Source organism: Pelobates fuscus, chromosome 2 (assembly GCF_036172605.1).
Source record: "Pelobates fuscus isolate aPelFus1 chromosome 2, aPelFus1.pri, whole genome shotgun sequence".
In the NCBI taxonomy this organism is placed as follows: Eukaryota; Metazoa; Chordata; class Amphibia; order Anura; family Pelobatidae; genus Pelobates; species Pelobates fuscus.
The window spans coordinates 140,695,878-140,711,446 of record NC_086318.1 but is presented as its reverse complement, the minus strand read 5'-3'; the positions used below and the strand labels follow the sequence as shown (position 1 = coordinate 140,711,446).

General features: G+C 36.4%; 1 protein-coding gene across 1 annotated transcript in view; it reads right to left on the bottom strand.

The window, feature by feature from the left end:
* LOC134586214 (probable cation-transporting ATPase 13A4) overlaps positions 1-15,569 on the bottom strand; it is an 81,423-nt gene that overhangs the window by 34,373 nt on the left and 31,481 nt on the right. The window contains exons 11-20 of the mRNA XM_063441710.1: positions 14,342-14,499; positions 7,775-7,963; positions 6,423-6,484; positions 5,318-5,468; positions 3,273-3,359; positions 2,357-2,513; positions 2,031-2,148; positions 1,656-1,780; positions 1,305-1,468; positions 217-321 (exon numbers count right to left, since the gene is read on the bottom strand). Coding sequence (XP_063297780.1) covers positions 217-321; positions 1,305-1,468; positions 1,656-1,780; positions 2,031-2,148; positions 2,357-2,513; positions 3,273-3,359; positions 5,318-5,468; positions 6,423-6,484; positions 7,775-7,963; positions 14,342-14,499 — 1,316 coding nt within the window. The remainder of the gene's footprint in view (positions 1-216; positions 322-1,304; positions 1,469-1,655; positions 1,781-2,030; positions 2,149-2,356; positions 2,514-3,272; positions 3,360-5,317; positions 5,469-6,422; positions 6,485-7,774; positions 7,964-14,341; positions 14,500-15,569) is intronic.

The window sequence follows — 15,569 nt, the reverse complement described above, 5'->3', positions numbered from 1 at the left end:
TCCGTTCGCAAACCGAAAATTTTATGTTCGCGACATCACTAACTATAATCAGATTGAAAAAAAAGATTTAAACTCAGGATAAGTACTGTCACTGACTTTACTGTGTTGTAGTTAATTTTAAGTAAAGTTACCTTTGTGGGCAATCAAATGACAATATCTCAAATTATTAGAATTACATTTTTCGTTTAACATTACATCTAATGTTTAAATACTCACTTTTGGTAGCAACTCATAGAAATTTTCCTCAATCACCTGGTAGGTGTTTCCATCCATGGCAAAATGGAAATCTAATGATTTGTTGTCATGGCCACAATTTGAAACCTAAAAGAAATTAAATTTAAAAATATAAAATAATTCCTATAACATTTCCTACAATATGTATTTATTTCCCTTATCCACATATATTTGAATCTCTTTGCTACTAGTATTATGCACATGTATTACTTGCTTATATACTTGTTATTATTGAAACTATTATGAGTTTCACAGATTTGTATGATACATTGAAGTGTCTGATTCCTCATTGTCTTTCATACAGCATTAAAGTTCATTACAAGCAAATAAACCTATTGATTTTTTAATCACTACATTCGTCGTGCCTATGATAAAATTTATAAAAATGGAGGGTTCTAATTGAAAGCCCACTATTTTTGGTCCACATTTCCCAAGTCAATTATCACAAATATACCACATTAGCTCTATAGTAAACTTGATATTAAAGCACATTTTTAGAAATATCTAGTATTTTTTCGTTTATGTAACTTATCTAGGTATATTGGTAGACTTCCCTTTATGTCATCTTTTTAGATTCTAAAGTTAGCTTTAATTTACATATTACTATAGTGGTTATGGTGACAAGAGTCCTCTGCTTTCAACCCCTGGCAAGAATTAAACCATTTCAAACTATTTGACACTTAAGTGGATCCCTTCTATGTCCATAAACCGGCCATTCTCCACTGATCTAGCTAAATTTGTAGTTCTCCTTCTGCAATGGATATATCAATTCAATCGCTGTTTGGATTGTACTCGATTGGATTGAGAGCATCAGATGGCATTCTCAAAACACAAAGTCCATCCAAGCATAGCAGAATCGATATCACTGATTTGATTTGATTCTTATTCAGGGACAACGCCAGAAGACTCCTAGTACTTTAACCACTACAGGATGCTGGTTACAGTGTCTAGACATCCACTTTAATAGCTAGGGTTAAAACTATTAAACTCTATTATATCCCAAGTAATATACCATTACTCCTACTTTTACCCAAGTATAAATTATAAAGAAAAAAAAAACGACATCTTACATAGTCCAAATGACTATTTTTTTTATCATCTTGCATAGTTTTCCATGAAATTGATGCAGCTGTTTTTTTCCCTGGGGCATGGGCTTCTACCACAATCAGGTTGCTGCCCATAGAAATCATTCCAGATGATTTAGCAACAGTACATGCTGTTTGAAGATTGTCACCTTAAAAAAGAAGAATTCATGCTAGGTCAGTATTCATATTTAATTAAAAAAAAGGTTGATTAAAATAGATATTGTTTATTTAAGATCTAGTTCCTGTTAGATTTATAAAAATAGATTGCTTGTAAGGGATGGATAGATGGATAGATTGATAGATGGATGGCACACTATGCAATAATGCTCTACATACCTGTAACCATAACACTTCTTATGTTAGCTGCATTGAGCTCTTCCAGAACAGATTTTGTTTCAGGTTTAAGTCTATTTTCCATAATAAGTAACCCAATAAAAACAAGCTCAGATTCCAATTCTTCCCTTGGAAAACATAATAAAAACAAACATGTTTAATACATGTAACAGTTTGTGAGAATACATATTAACTGTACATAATTCTTTTCGTAAAGTTTGTGAAAAATAACAAAAATCTAAATATTTCGTTTCAATGCAGCTTATGACGAGCATACGGAAAAAGAACAACAACGACAGTCTGGAACAAATAGAAACAATAAGTAAACATAAAATATCTTGCTTTAAAACACATCCACTTAAATGTGACCGTACTCACCTCTTCATGTTGCTAATGTCAGTGTGATTGTCTGTGGCTAATATCTTGTATGCCAGAGCAATCACCCGGAAACCCTGTGAAGTACAGTAATCAAGGTCTTTTTGGAAATTGGAAGGCACTGTAAAGAGAAAAGATCCAAATTGAAATACCAGAAGAAAACACAGTTATACTTGATATGATGCACCTACCCTGTGGTTGTTGTTAATAACATTCATTTAGGGTGATTCACATACATTTTTTTAGGACAGTTCAACATCAAATTCAAACAAAGTTTAAGAGATGCTTACAAATTGTCACCTTTAATATGTAAGTTTTCATGGTAATACCTGTTTCTGGTTTGCAAAACTTCACTACCATTTCTGGAGCCCCCTTCATAAAAACCAACAGTTCATCTTCTCCAATGACTTGGACAATGACAGACATGCGTTGAAGGCTGCATGAAAAAGGAAACTGATGCAAAAGTGCCACTCCTTCAACTGGAACCTACATGGTAACATAGATAATTATTTTGGTAAAATATGTCACAATCTACAGCATTATTACATTAATATTTTAAACATGTTTTTAATTATTTACTATTAATTTTCTTCTCAATATCTTTCTTTTTCTCCTGATTTATATAGAAAATAAATGTTAAAAATAAGCTTGAGATTCTTAGTATATATATATACTATATACTATATATATATATAACTGCATTACTTGAGGTCCAATGACAGCTAAATAAGCGTTAGTTATTAATCGACTATTTGACTCAGGATTTCTTTCATAAGGGTTAACGTTCTTGTGTATATTTTTAAACATATTGTACCATTTTAATTGAACATAACTATAAATTGATAATATATGGACTTTAGGCATTTCTATATAGCACAGTAATTTCCATTTGATTGAATAATTTTGTTTTAATATTTGGACCAGACCTGCCATCATTCTTAGTGATTGTGCAACGATAGGGATAACTGTATTATGATAGTAGATCAATAAATAAATAAATGATCTGTAATCTAAGAAAGTCAATGATGAAAAAAATGTGCACTTCTGTTTTTTTGTTTTCAATTATCCTTTTTATTTAAATTCATTTCTTTGTGTTTCTACTCTGTCTGAAGATCAAAAGTCAGTACATGCCTTGGTTATTGTCATATTTTATGCTAAAGCTTTATGCCTAATTAAAAGCTTAAAAAAAAAAACTTAATCAGTACATTTAAAAATGTAAAATTATAAATTTTTGGAGGAACTTACCAATGCAGCATGTGGGCCTGGTTTGACAATCATGTATGGTGCCATCTTTTGATCGTTTAGAGTTTCTGCCTCGCTTTCATGAATTTTCTAGTGCAGAAAAAATATATAGTACATCCTTCAAAAAGAATGTTACATACAGTGCATTCCAAACGTGTTATTTGCTTCTCAAATAGTCCACACCCATATGCAGGGTTATTCACTAAGGTATGAATAGACATAGATTCAACATTTATTTCAAATATAAATCCAAAATAGCTGAATTTAAAAGAAAATTCAAGTTATCCATGTTTTTAGTTTACCTTTCCAAGCCTAAAATTTTAAATTGACTTGAATTAAATCTGAATTCCCAACAATGGACCCTTTAGTGAGTAGCCATGAGAGCTTTATCTATCATATTTTAGGCAGTGATTCACATTTAAGTCCTCAAGTCACACCAACAGTCCAGCTATTTCTCTGTTCTTATGGGCATTCTGTGAAAGTGTGTCCTGCCGTTGTGTCTTGAGAACTAGGTTGGCTACCACTGGTTTAGGGCAAGGGTCACTGTATTTTATGTATTTTTAATCATGATTGCTAAACTCGTGCCAGCAGAAAAAATTTATTCAATCACTTTTTATCAGGAAGGCCAACTTTTTGACATTTAGCTTTCTTAAATTCATTATGGTAAAGGGCACGAAAATAGGCCAATCGGTGTACTGCACCGTATATAATGTAACTATTACGTATATATTTTACAATACGCTAATAAAAGCATTTTCACGCCATGGCAGGAAAAAAGTAACCAATAGAGGGAAAAAGAGGATGAGTAGAAAAAATATATGTTTATATATGTTTATATTATAGACATATTATACAACATCTTTTACTGCCCCTACTTTTTTCCCTCTTTTTTTTTTACAGAATTCAGAATCACTACTGCATGTTTCGATTGATTTGTGATTCGGATACATTTGGGCCTCGAGTTTGGGAATTAGACCAATAACCCAACCAGCCTCAATATGGATGTATTTCAATTTGTAACAATGCAAATCTCTACGCCAAATACTTGCTTAATGTACATAATATTAGAATACACTATTGTGAATATGTGAATATATGAGATAAATTCAGGTAAAATCTGACCATGCAGCCATTAAACTGATGTTACTCAGTATGTATTAAGACAGAAGATATATAAAAGAATAATGTCTCTTAGAATAATGGTTTCAGGTATCAGGGGGCCAAACATTTTTGTAAAATTTTTCACAGTGGTTTATTATTGTTAAGTTTTTTTTGTTTTTTTTTATAGTTTGACATAATTTGCTGGTATAGTAGTCAGGCTGCGGAGATATGTTGGTGTCTTATATATTAACAAATGTGGATTATGTTTCGACTCAAATCAGGTATAATCTAAGCTCAAAAAGGGAAAACTTGAAGTTATTTGTGGAACTACTCTTTATTTCTATTAATGTTACATAGAAAACGGGCAATGATTTGCATTCTGGGTTAAAACTCGAGCTTCCGTACTTCACGTGTTTGGGTACACGATGAAGAGGAACATTAAAATTGATGGATGGAATGCATGAAAAACTTTGGAGAAAATATGCTATAAACTAATATTTCAATGCAAATTTAATTATTTCCATATTGGGATGACAGGTAATTATGATGGCTTTAACCAGGAGGACGTTATTCCTTTGATAAACTTTGTGGAGTATGAACAAAATGCACACCTAATGGGCTGAATGTCTTTTTAAGCTTGTTATCTACATGCAGTTTCCAGAATTTTTATGTAATTTTTATTAGCATTTTAATAAATATTGTACTAATGGTTTTAATATCTTGTCTTATGTATTGTTCCCCAGAGCCATTGAAGAGAAGCATACTGGATCTGCAAAAAAGATGTTCAACGGAAACTATAGTCATTTTAAAATAAATTGCATTTATTCTAAATAAATGTCATAGATTAGGGAGAGGGGTTGTATCTAAGTATTTAAAATTGGCCCTATCCTTGTTTCTATTCTACTATATTCCTTGCATCACATATTATTTTTTTAAGGAAATGTTACCCATGCCGTTCCTTCAAACATCTTCAAGTCAATTTGGTCCCCATGGACTACGCCATCTAAGAGAAATAATGAGTGACAGCTGACCATTGCTCCTAGAAGTGGACCCCATGATAAGCTGTTTTCTGGTGTGAAGAAATGAACATCCTGAAAGCTGAGAGAAATAATAAAGATTTAGCGTACAAATTGAACAATAACATGTCACACTTTTAATCATATTGTATATGGAACAAGTACATCATAAATTGTGTAAAAATACCATAGTATGTATAATAGTAGTAATAGTATATATAAACATTTATGTTAGCAGTGATTCATTAAAGCTTAGTGTTAATCTGCATTTGTGTATTCTAGTTTTCCAGACAATTAAGACTGCTTTGTGCATGAGTATAGTTAAGAACTATTATTCAGGACAATGATATGGTTAATAGTGCACTCCACTTTAGGTGTCTGAAGTGCTTTGTGTGTGAAGAGAGTGTCATCTTTTTTTTCATTTTACTAAACTCAAGAGAGCAATTGCTCAGAGCACTGGCTTTGCAAATACTTCTCATTGAGCTAAAATGGGAAGTTTGTGATTGGACAGCCACAGAAAGTCTGGGATGGGTCAGAAGGGGACGGCTCGAAAAGACTGCATACAAGAGATTTGCAGCTTTTTCAAGATGTTTTTAGATGCAAGCATTTTTTTTATTGTGGGTATATCTACTAAACAATGATTATTACTTGTTTTTATTGGCAATGGAATGTCCCATTAAAGACATTGAGGTCTGAAACATGTTAGGAACTCTTTTGTGGCTCCATGTGTGTTGCAATTTTATATTTGCCTATTGTAAATGCCAGAAAAGCTTCTATTTTACTCAGGTAGCTATATTGGCATGCTTTCATTAAGCCACCCGAGTGTTTACACCATAACAATAACAGTTAGAAGTGTAGATGACATTGCAGACTGCTATCAATAACACATTTGTATACAGTATTTTTTAAAAGCAATGCAAATAATTTGGTGATAATAGGCATTTAGAATATGTAACAAAAAATGAGTATGCTGATTCTATTACAGTTTGTTGTAAAGCTGTATTTCTTATCACTTTAAAGTTTTTATTATCCTTACCATTCACCATTGGAAGGTAGAACTCCCCACAATTCCATTCCATCTTCAGTTAGGGTACCTGTCTAAATAATAATTAAAATATCAATAATAGCTCGCACAAGTAATAAAGATTTAATGAGACTTTTTTTTTATGATAGAAAACCAATTCTAATTTATCCCATAAAGTAATACCACATGCAAAAAAAGAACTAATATGTGATATCTTATGTGAAGTATTTTGAGGCTTTCCATATAAGCATTTTTCCTTTAATTAACATTAATGGCGGTATACACTTTTCTCATACATTGCGTTTTCACCGTGAATTGCATAAGCCTTATTTACGCTACAGTAAGAAAAAAACTAAAACAAACCTGGTTGTACTTAGCCCTATAACATGCAAGCCAAAATATTTCATGCATGTTTGTCAGGGTTTTGTTTACTTTCATTCTCAAATTAATCCTTTTTCAATTTTTAACTCTTTGAATTTTGATGTTCACAGTGAGAAAATGCCAGCGTCCTTAGGAAAGCATTGAGAATGCTTTCCTATGGACTGACTGAATGCGCGCGCGGCTCTTGACGCGCATGAGCATTCAGCCGATGACGATCGAAGGAGGAGGAGAGTCCCTAGCGTCGAGGGAGCCCGGCACTGGAGAAAGGTAAGATTTTAACCCCTTCCTCCAACTTCAGCCCGGTGGGAGGGTGGCCATGAAGGTGTGGGCGACCTAGTAACACTATAGTGCCAGGAAAACGAGTTTGTTTTCCTGGCACTATAGCGGTCTATTAAATTGTGCTTACTTTTTAGTACGCATTGAAGTTTTTCTTCAGAAATATCAGTGGTATGCAATGAATGTTCCACATCTGAAGCAGTTATGAACACATAGTTCAGACAAAGAAGGGCAGGAATGGCAATGACAGAATTAATCTTCTCAACCATTTTTGTTGCCAACTCTGCAGTGCTTTTCGACTTTAATGTGGGCAGTAGAAGGAAATCTGCTTGGAAAATATCTTTCCAAAAGTCTGAGGATGGTACAGGTGAGTAGGGGTGTTTTGGGGCGCATGCACAGGTGTTGGTCATGATAGATTGAAAGATAGATATCAGATTGAAACAATCTATATAAAGCAATAATAAACTCTAAGTAAACATTGCTTATATTGCAATTTGTTTGGCATTTCTGCAATTGATATTTATCAGGCCTCCAATACTGCTGCAGAGAAATGTTCTTTTGAGAAGTGTCATTAAATCCTTCCTATGTCCTGTTCATTATCGATCTATCATTTTATATTATTTTATTGCTAATAAGCCTGTCAATGGTTCCAAACTCTGACATTAAAGGACGCTGATGATCTCCCATTGCTAACATACATGACTTACTTTATCAAAGCATATAATGTTTAATTGTCCACAGATTCCAATTCTCTGGATACTTGTGCAAAATATGCCGATTTTCTGAAGTCTCATTTGGGAATACAACATACTCATTGTTACAGCAGCGGGCAGAGCAGCAGGGATACCGACAGATATGACGAGTAGAGCCCACAATACTGTCTCCCCTGCAGAAGCCTAGGAGTTTAAAAAAAAGTAAATAAAAGCACAGTTTCTATCATGGTTAGATACATAGATACAGAGGTTCTGTTGCACACCATTTTATGACTCCCACCATATGGTTTTATCTGGACATTATACCATACTGATGCTGAAATTACAATTATTGACTGAACACTAATTTGAGATTTGTAATGCCGCCATTTAATACCACATAAAAGAAAATAAAAAAATATATATTACAGTCATGATTTGCACCATATTCAGAAAATAAGTCAATTACAAATCAATTTTTACTTGATATACAAATATTGATATAGATCAAGTGCATCGTGCTATGTTTTCATTTCAATCTAGCGCTTCAATAAGGGCATCACTTTATAACACAAATATATACACATATATATTAGTTAAAAGATAATTTTATGACTAGCTACTGAGCAGAAATGTACAAAAAAACAGTACTATGTCATACAATTGTTCCTGTAAAATACATATGGAAGTCATCATATTTTTTATTTTAATTTTGTCTTTTTTATTTTATATTTAGCTCTTTTCAACTCATGTAAAAAGAGAAAGAAATGAAAAAAGAAATTGATAAATAGTGTATTTGTGAATGTGAGAGATGTGCTAGAGAAATAACCAACTTGGTGAGAGACATAGAGAAGACTGTGGGAAATAAAAGATTGAAAATAGAAATTAAAGGGACACTAAAGTCATTAAAACAAAATTTTAGCTGAAAATGACACTAGAGGCACCCAGACCACTTCAGCTCATTAATTCGTCTGGGTGCACTGTCTCTGTCAGCTTATCCCTGCAATTGTAATTATTGCAGTTATTGAGAAACTTGCAGTGCTCACCGCGCATTCACATTAGGTCCCATGATGACAGGGGAGGAGCAAAGGCAGAGCCTAATCCAGTGGCAAGGTACATTGCCGCTGGATTCAGGTAAGTGACAAAAGGGTTTTAACCCTTTCAATGCCACAGGGGAGTACGGGTGGGCGAGAGCGAGGGGACACTATACAATGTTGTATTCCTAGTCCATAGTTTCCCTTTATTTAAGCATAATAATAATAATTATAAGCATATGATTTAGTATATATAGTTATAAATGTAGAAAGTAATCCAGGCACTCCAACGAATTCCAGATAAATAGGCAATTTTATTCGAACCAGAAACTACACTGGCTGTGTAGTTTCTGCTTTGAATAAAATTGCCTATTTATCTGGAATTTGTTGGAGTGCCTGGATTACTTTCTACATTTATATTTCATACTTTTGGTCCATTTGGTACTGGGACTTTTCCATCGGAGCACCCTGGATTCTAAGACAGATGGGTTGAGTGCACTTCCACCTTCTATTATACATTTAGTATATATAGTTGTCATCAACATTGATACGTTACAAAAATATTTCCCATTTTCCAAGACATACTTCATTGATGTAAAAAAAAAAAATAGAAACAATGTGTATACAAATTTTCTTTTCAAAAAATTAAATAAAGGAAAAAGGATAAATGGGGGGAAGGGGTCGATGGGTACAGCTGTCGCATAGTCTATGATTTTTATTTTTTTTTTTAAACCTTGATATGAAATTAAAATCTGAAATCAAAACAGCTATAGGTAGCACAGGTGATATATACATGGGCGTCTGCAGGAATTTTTTCCGGGGGGGGGGGGGCATAATTGTAATGACATCCATGCTTTGTCCCTTTTTGACATAAAGCCAGGGTGAATAGCGTTTTCACAACTATGGTGTCAGGTATACATGTTTGAATTCCTGACACTATAGTGTTCCTTTAAGCAATTTAAAGGAACATTCTGGTCACCATAACAACTTTATCTAAATTAAGATGCTATAATGCCAGGAGGCCCCTGGGCGCTCTCTTTCCTTTAAGGGGTTAAACCGCTCCCAGATAGTTTAACCCCAAAAGCTTCCTCCACCTCCAGATCTCCAGGTCGCTCAGTGGGATTTGGCTTCTGAAACGGAGTGTCAGGAAGTGCAAATTGGCTAGAGTGGTCAACTGATGCTCTAAGCCAATCACAAGTTCCTGGTTCATAAAAATGTTTTACTTTTTATGAATGGGGAGCTACTGATTGGCTTAGAGGGCCAGCTGACTGCTCTAGCCAATCAGCAGCGCTCCTACCCAGTGGCACTCTGTGCTTCCTGACACAGTAAATAAAAGTGAACACATTAACACTAATATTTTTTTTTACCTGGGGAGATAAGAAGGTCCAAAGTTTCCCTACCAGGCCCAGGTACCAAAGCCTTTTAATGTGATGTCTAGAATGAAGTGGAGGGATCACTTCACTTGTCCTTCCTGCTCCAATCTCCTTTTCTTCTCCTTCACAGTCTTCTTTTTCTTCTGACACTCTTCTCTCCTCCTTGGCTCCTTCTGCTCCTTTACCTTTCTGCTACTTTCTGCTTCTTTTGCACCCTTCTGTTCCTTTCTTTTTCTGATCCCTTTCTGCTCCTTCTCCTACTTTACTATTGTGCTCCTTTTTCCCCTTCCAGCTCCTTGCTACCCTTTTCTGCTCCTTCTCCTACTTTACCTTTGTGCTCCTTCTGATTCTTTCTGATCCTTTACCTTTGTGCTTCCTCTGTCCCTTCCTGCTCCTTGTTGCCCCTTTCTGCTCCTTGAAGACCCTTCCTGCTCATTTCTGCTCCTTCTCCTACTTAACGTTTGTGCTCCTTCTGTCCCTTCCTGTTCTTTTCTGCTCCTTTTCCTACTTTACCTTTGTGCTCCTTTTGCCCCTTCCAGCTCCTTGCTACCGTTTTCTGCTCCTTCTCCTACTTTACCTTTGTGCTCCTTCTGATTCTTTCTGCTCCTTTACCTTTGTGCTCCTTCTGTCCCTCCTGCTCCTTGTTGCCCCTTTCTGCTCCTTGAAGACCCTTCCTGCTCCTTGCTGCCCCTTCCTACTCATTTCTGCTCCTTCTCCTACTTTACGTTTGTGCTCCTTCTGCCCCTTCCAGCTCATTGCTGACCCTTTCTGCTTCTTGATGTCCCTTCCTGCTCATTTCTGTTCCTTCTCCTTTCTGCTCTTTGATGTTCCTTCCTCCTCATTTCTGTTCCTTCTCCGTTCTGCTCCTTGCTGCCCCTTCCTACTCATTTCTGCTCCTTCTCCTACTTTACCTTTGTGATCCTTCTGTCCCTTCCTGCTCCTTGCTGCCATTTCAGCTCCTTGCTGACCCTTTCTGTTCCTTTCTGCTCCTTCTACTTTACCTTTGTGCTACTTTACCTTCCAGTTCCTTGCTAATCCCTCCTACTCCTTGCTGCTCCTTTCTGCTCCTTGCTGCCCCTTCCTGCTCCTTGCTGACCCTTCCTGTTTCTTGCTGACCATTCCTTCTCCTTGCTGACCCTTTGTGCTGCTTGCAGACCCCTTCTGCTCCTTGCTGCCCCTTCCTGCTCCTTCCTACCCCTTCCAGCTCCTTACTGCTCCTTCAAGCTCCTTGCTGCTCCCCCATCCCTCACTTACCTGATCTGTAGGCTGCCCCCATCTCTCACTTACCTGATCTGTAGGCTGCCCCCCATGCCTCACTTACCTAATCTGTATGCTGTCCCATCATGCCTCACTTACCTAATCTGTAAGCTGCCCCCCCATCCCTCACTTACCTGATCTGCAGGCTGCCCCATCTCTCACTTACCTGGTCTGAAGGCTGCCCCCCATCTCTCACTTACCTGATCTGTAGGCTGTCCCCCATGCCTCACTTCCCTAATCTGTAGGCTGCCCCCCCTTGCCTCACTTACCTAATCTGTAGGCTGCCCCCCATCCCTCACTTATCTGATCTGCAGGCTGCCCCCCCATGTCTCACTTACCTGATCTGTAGGCTGCCCCCCATCTCTCACTTACCTGATTTGTAGGGTCTCCCACCCCCCATCCCTCAGTTACCTGATCTGTAGGCGGTCTCTGCAGGCTCGGAGTTGCTGGCTGCATATGCAGTCCCCTTCGGATTCAGTCAGCAGAGAAAAGCAGGGATGAGATGTAGTTTCCTATCCCAGCCTCTCTCTACACACAGCGACACCTAGTGGCCGGCGCCAGTATTGCAGTGTTTTCTCACTCGCAAAATAAAAATACCGGCACAAGTTGAAAAATCCTGACGGACGCCCATGGATATATATGTAGGCGGATCCCTTTTACAACAGTGTTTATCCCATACTTGAAGTGTAAGAATTGTAGTAGGAAGCAAATTAATATATTTGGTATCCACGCAAGTGATGTCAGTTCTTTTCTGTTTGAGTGTTGTGCCTCTTTATATACCCAATGTTTGGAGGCAGTATGATAAAAGGAAGAAATGAAAGTGCTCATAATAGCTGCCTTATAGTAAGAATATTGGGTAAATCCATGCCTCCTTGTTGATAAGGTTTACATAATGTAGCAGCCGCCATCCTCAGACGAGTGTTGATCCATATGAAAGTGTGGATTATTTTTTGTGTCTCTTTAACCCCTTAAGGACACACGACGTGTGTGACACGTCATGATTCCCTTTTATTCCAGAAGTTTGGTCCTTAAGGGGTTAAAAACAGTTGATGGAGGATATATAGGAAGTGTTCTAAATAAATATTGAAGTCTTGGAAGGACCATCATCTTGGTTGTGGCTATTCTGCCTGTCCATGATATATATATTTCTCATTCCAGTTTTGTAATTGGGCTTTTATATGTTTAAGTAATGTCAGATAATTTGCTTTGTATAAATTAACTATCGACCTAGTAAATGCTACCCCTAGAAATTTCAGATAATTTTAAGTCAGTCTATAGGCTATAGGTATGCCATTTTGTATTTTGGAATATTTATACCAAGAGCTTGTGTTTTGCTTATATTAAGTTTGTAATATGAACACTTGATGTCATTTTTTTTTTATTACATAGATACATAAATATGAACTGTTGTCAAGTAAAACAGATAGTGAAATACACATGAAAATTATAGCTTTCTATATAAATGAGATAAATAAAGTATGTACAAAAGTGAAAATAAATTCAAAGAATAAGTTATAACATGGTACCAAACAAAAAGTCAGTAAGTATAACAAGCATTCAGTAAGGTGGGAACATGGTTAAGCACTTGCTGTAATTTGATAATGTATTATGTAAATTAGGAAGGGAGATGTGTGGTTGTTCTAAGGTTATCAAAATGTCGTCTGCAAATAAGGTGAGTTTGTATTCAAAATCTTTGACCTTAATACCATGAATATTTGGATTTCCCCTAATTAATTGTGTTAGAGGTTCTAAACCTATTTTATACAGTAAAGGGAATAGAGGGCAGCCATGGCGCGTCCCATTTGTTAGGGTAAATTGATAAGACATAAAACCACTATTTACAACCTTAGCCGTTGGGTTTGAGTATGACGCCTGTATTACTGAAAGTAATTGTCTTGGGAATCCAATTTTTCTCAGAAGCATGAGAAGGAAGCCCCAGTGTACCTTATCAAACGCTTTTTCAGCATCCAAGGAAAGGAATACACTGGGGGGGCTCCCTCCTCGCATCTTGTACAAGAGGTTCAGTACTTTCCTCGTACCGTCTGCTTCCTGTCTATTCCTACTTGGCCGCTATGTATCAACTCTGGTATAATGCTAATAAACCTGGTTGTGTGCACTTTTGCAAGTATCTTTATATCTGAGTTCAAAAGCGATATAGGGCATAGATTCTGGACTTTATTTGAGGGTTTGCCCGGTTTAGGAAGGGAGACTATTTGAGCTGTATGCATGTCTTGTGGCATAGTCCCTGTTTTATTTATAAAGTACTGCTTAAATAGAATTAAGCAGTTTGGGAGTATAGATCATGCCCCTGTGGTCTTATTGCTCAATTATCTGCTAATTAGAAGTTAAATAATGTTGTTTATATGGCCCTAGTCACACACCCCTGCATGTAACCTGCAGAGTTTTCCTAAACACGTTCTGTACAGTGAGACCTAATGTTTATACTTCTTTTAGTGCACAGTCTGATTAATTTAAATGTATTATGTCCTGTTCTGTTTATGGAGGGGTTGGGGGAGGGTGGGGGGGGGGAGGAGTGGCTAGGGCTACATGGACAGAAACAAAAGGGAATTAACTCCTAAATGACAGAGAATTGAGAAGTGAAACATAATAGGCTTGATCTATACAAGCCCAAATCCTAAAGTCGTTTTGGTGACTATAGTTTCCCTGTTTCCCTTTAAAGAGTACACACAAATAAATAGGAGGGACTGACATGAAATCGACTGAATAGTAAAAGTACTGAAGAGTAGTGACATGTTGTAGGTAAAGAAGTGTGAAAATAAGATCAGTGGACAGATCTCCGAGGGAGAAGGTGAAAACTATTTAAACTGCTCAATATCTAAAATACAAAGATTCAAACTCCCGCCTCCACCCGAAAAAACAATCACAACAAAAGGAATGTCTCTAATACTAATACTTACCCCACTATTTGCATAGATAATAATGGTGTAAATTACTCCAATCATTGAAATTCCTAGAAGTCCAATTATAAACCTTTTGACATCTCTCTGCAGTTTAAAATTAACTGGCTTTGGGTACAAAATAGACCCAACAAGGTCTCCTTTTGCTGAATTAAATCCTACAAAAAAGGATAACATTAGACGACTTTAATTAAGACAGGTAATGGGAACCTATGGGGGAAAAACACAATAACAAACAAGATACATATCTTTCATGTTTACATTGGTGCACTGTTTAGTGTACAGACAGACTAATCCATAAAAAAAACTTAATTGATTTTCAGTGGGCATGGTGCCTGAAGTTTGTATGTGCAATGTTTTGCATTGATACTCTGCACATACAGAGCAAAATCCTGAGTTGCCAGGGGTGTAACTTCATCTCTAGCAATGTCATTAGTGTGTTGGGGGAGATTGCTTGTGGGGTTCCTTCTTGTGGAGTTGGACATGTGTGGAGGAGGCTCTTTGTGGTTTGGTATGTGTGTATATATATATATATGTGTGTGTGTAAGTATGTGGAGGGGACTGTTTGCATTGTAATGCTTGTGGACCAGGGCTCTAGTGAGCGGATGTGTAGCAGATTTGTACATAGGAGCTGTAGGGTACCTGTAATGTGTGTAAGTAGACTTAGGCTGTCATGTGTGTGTGTGTAGGGACTGTACTGTTTGTAACTGGATTCAAGCTGCAATATGTATATATAGTGACTGCAGTGTGTTTGTTTTATTCCAAAATGATTTTTTTCAGTTCAGATTTTCATTATATTTTGGTTTAGAGAAATTTACCGTAGATTGATCTGAATATTGCCTAAGAAGCAATGAAATGAAGGAAAAAATAATTCCTATAGTGTCCCTTTAACAGCAACAACAAAAAAGAAAAAATTAAAACTCTCAAACTATAAATGAGCATTTCAAAGTTGATGTTAAGTGGAAGTGGCTACTAGCAGTAACCACCACAAAACAAACCGGACTTTACATAGGACACAAGGTCACGTGTTTAGACTGAAAGAAAGAAGATTTCGTCTAAGGCAAAGGAAAGGATTTTTTATTACTGTAAGAACAATAAGGATGTGGAATTCTCTGCCTGAATAAGTGGTTTTTATCAGAGTCCATACAAACAGCTACTAGATGCATACTTGCAAAAACAGAATATTCAAGGATATAATCTTTCAATGTAGGGTAATAACTGCTTGATC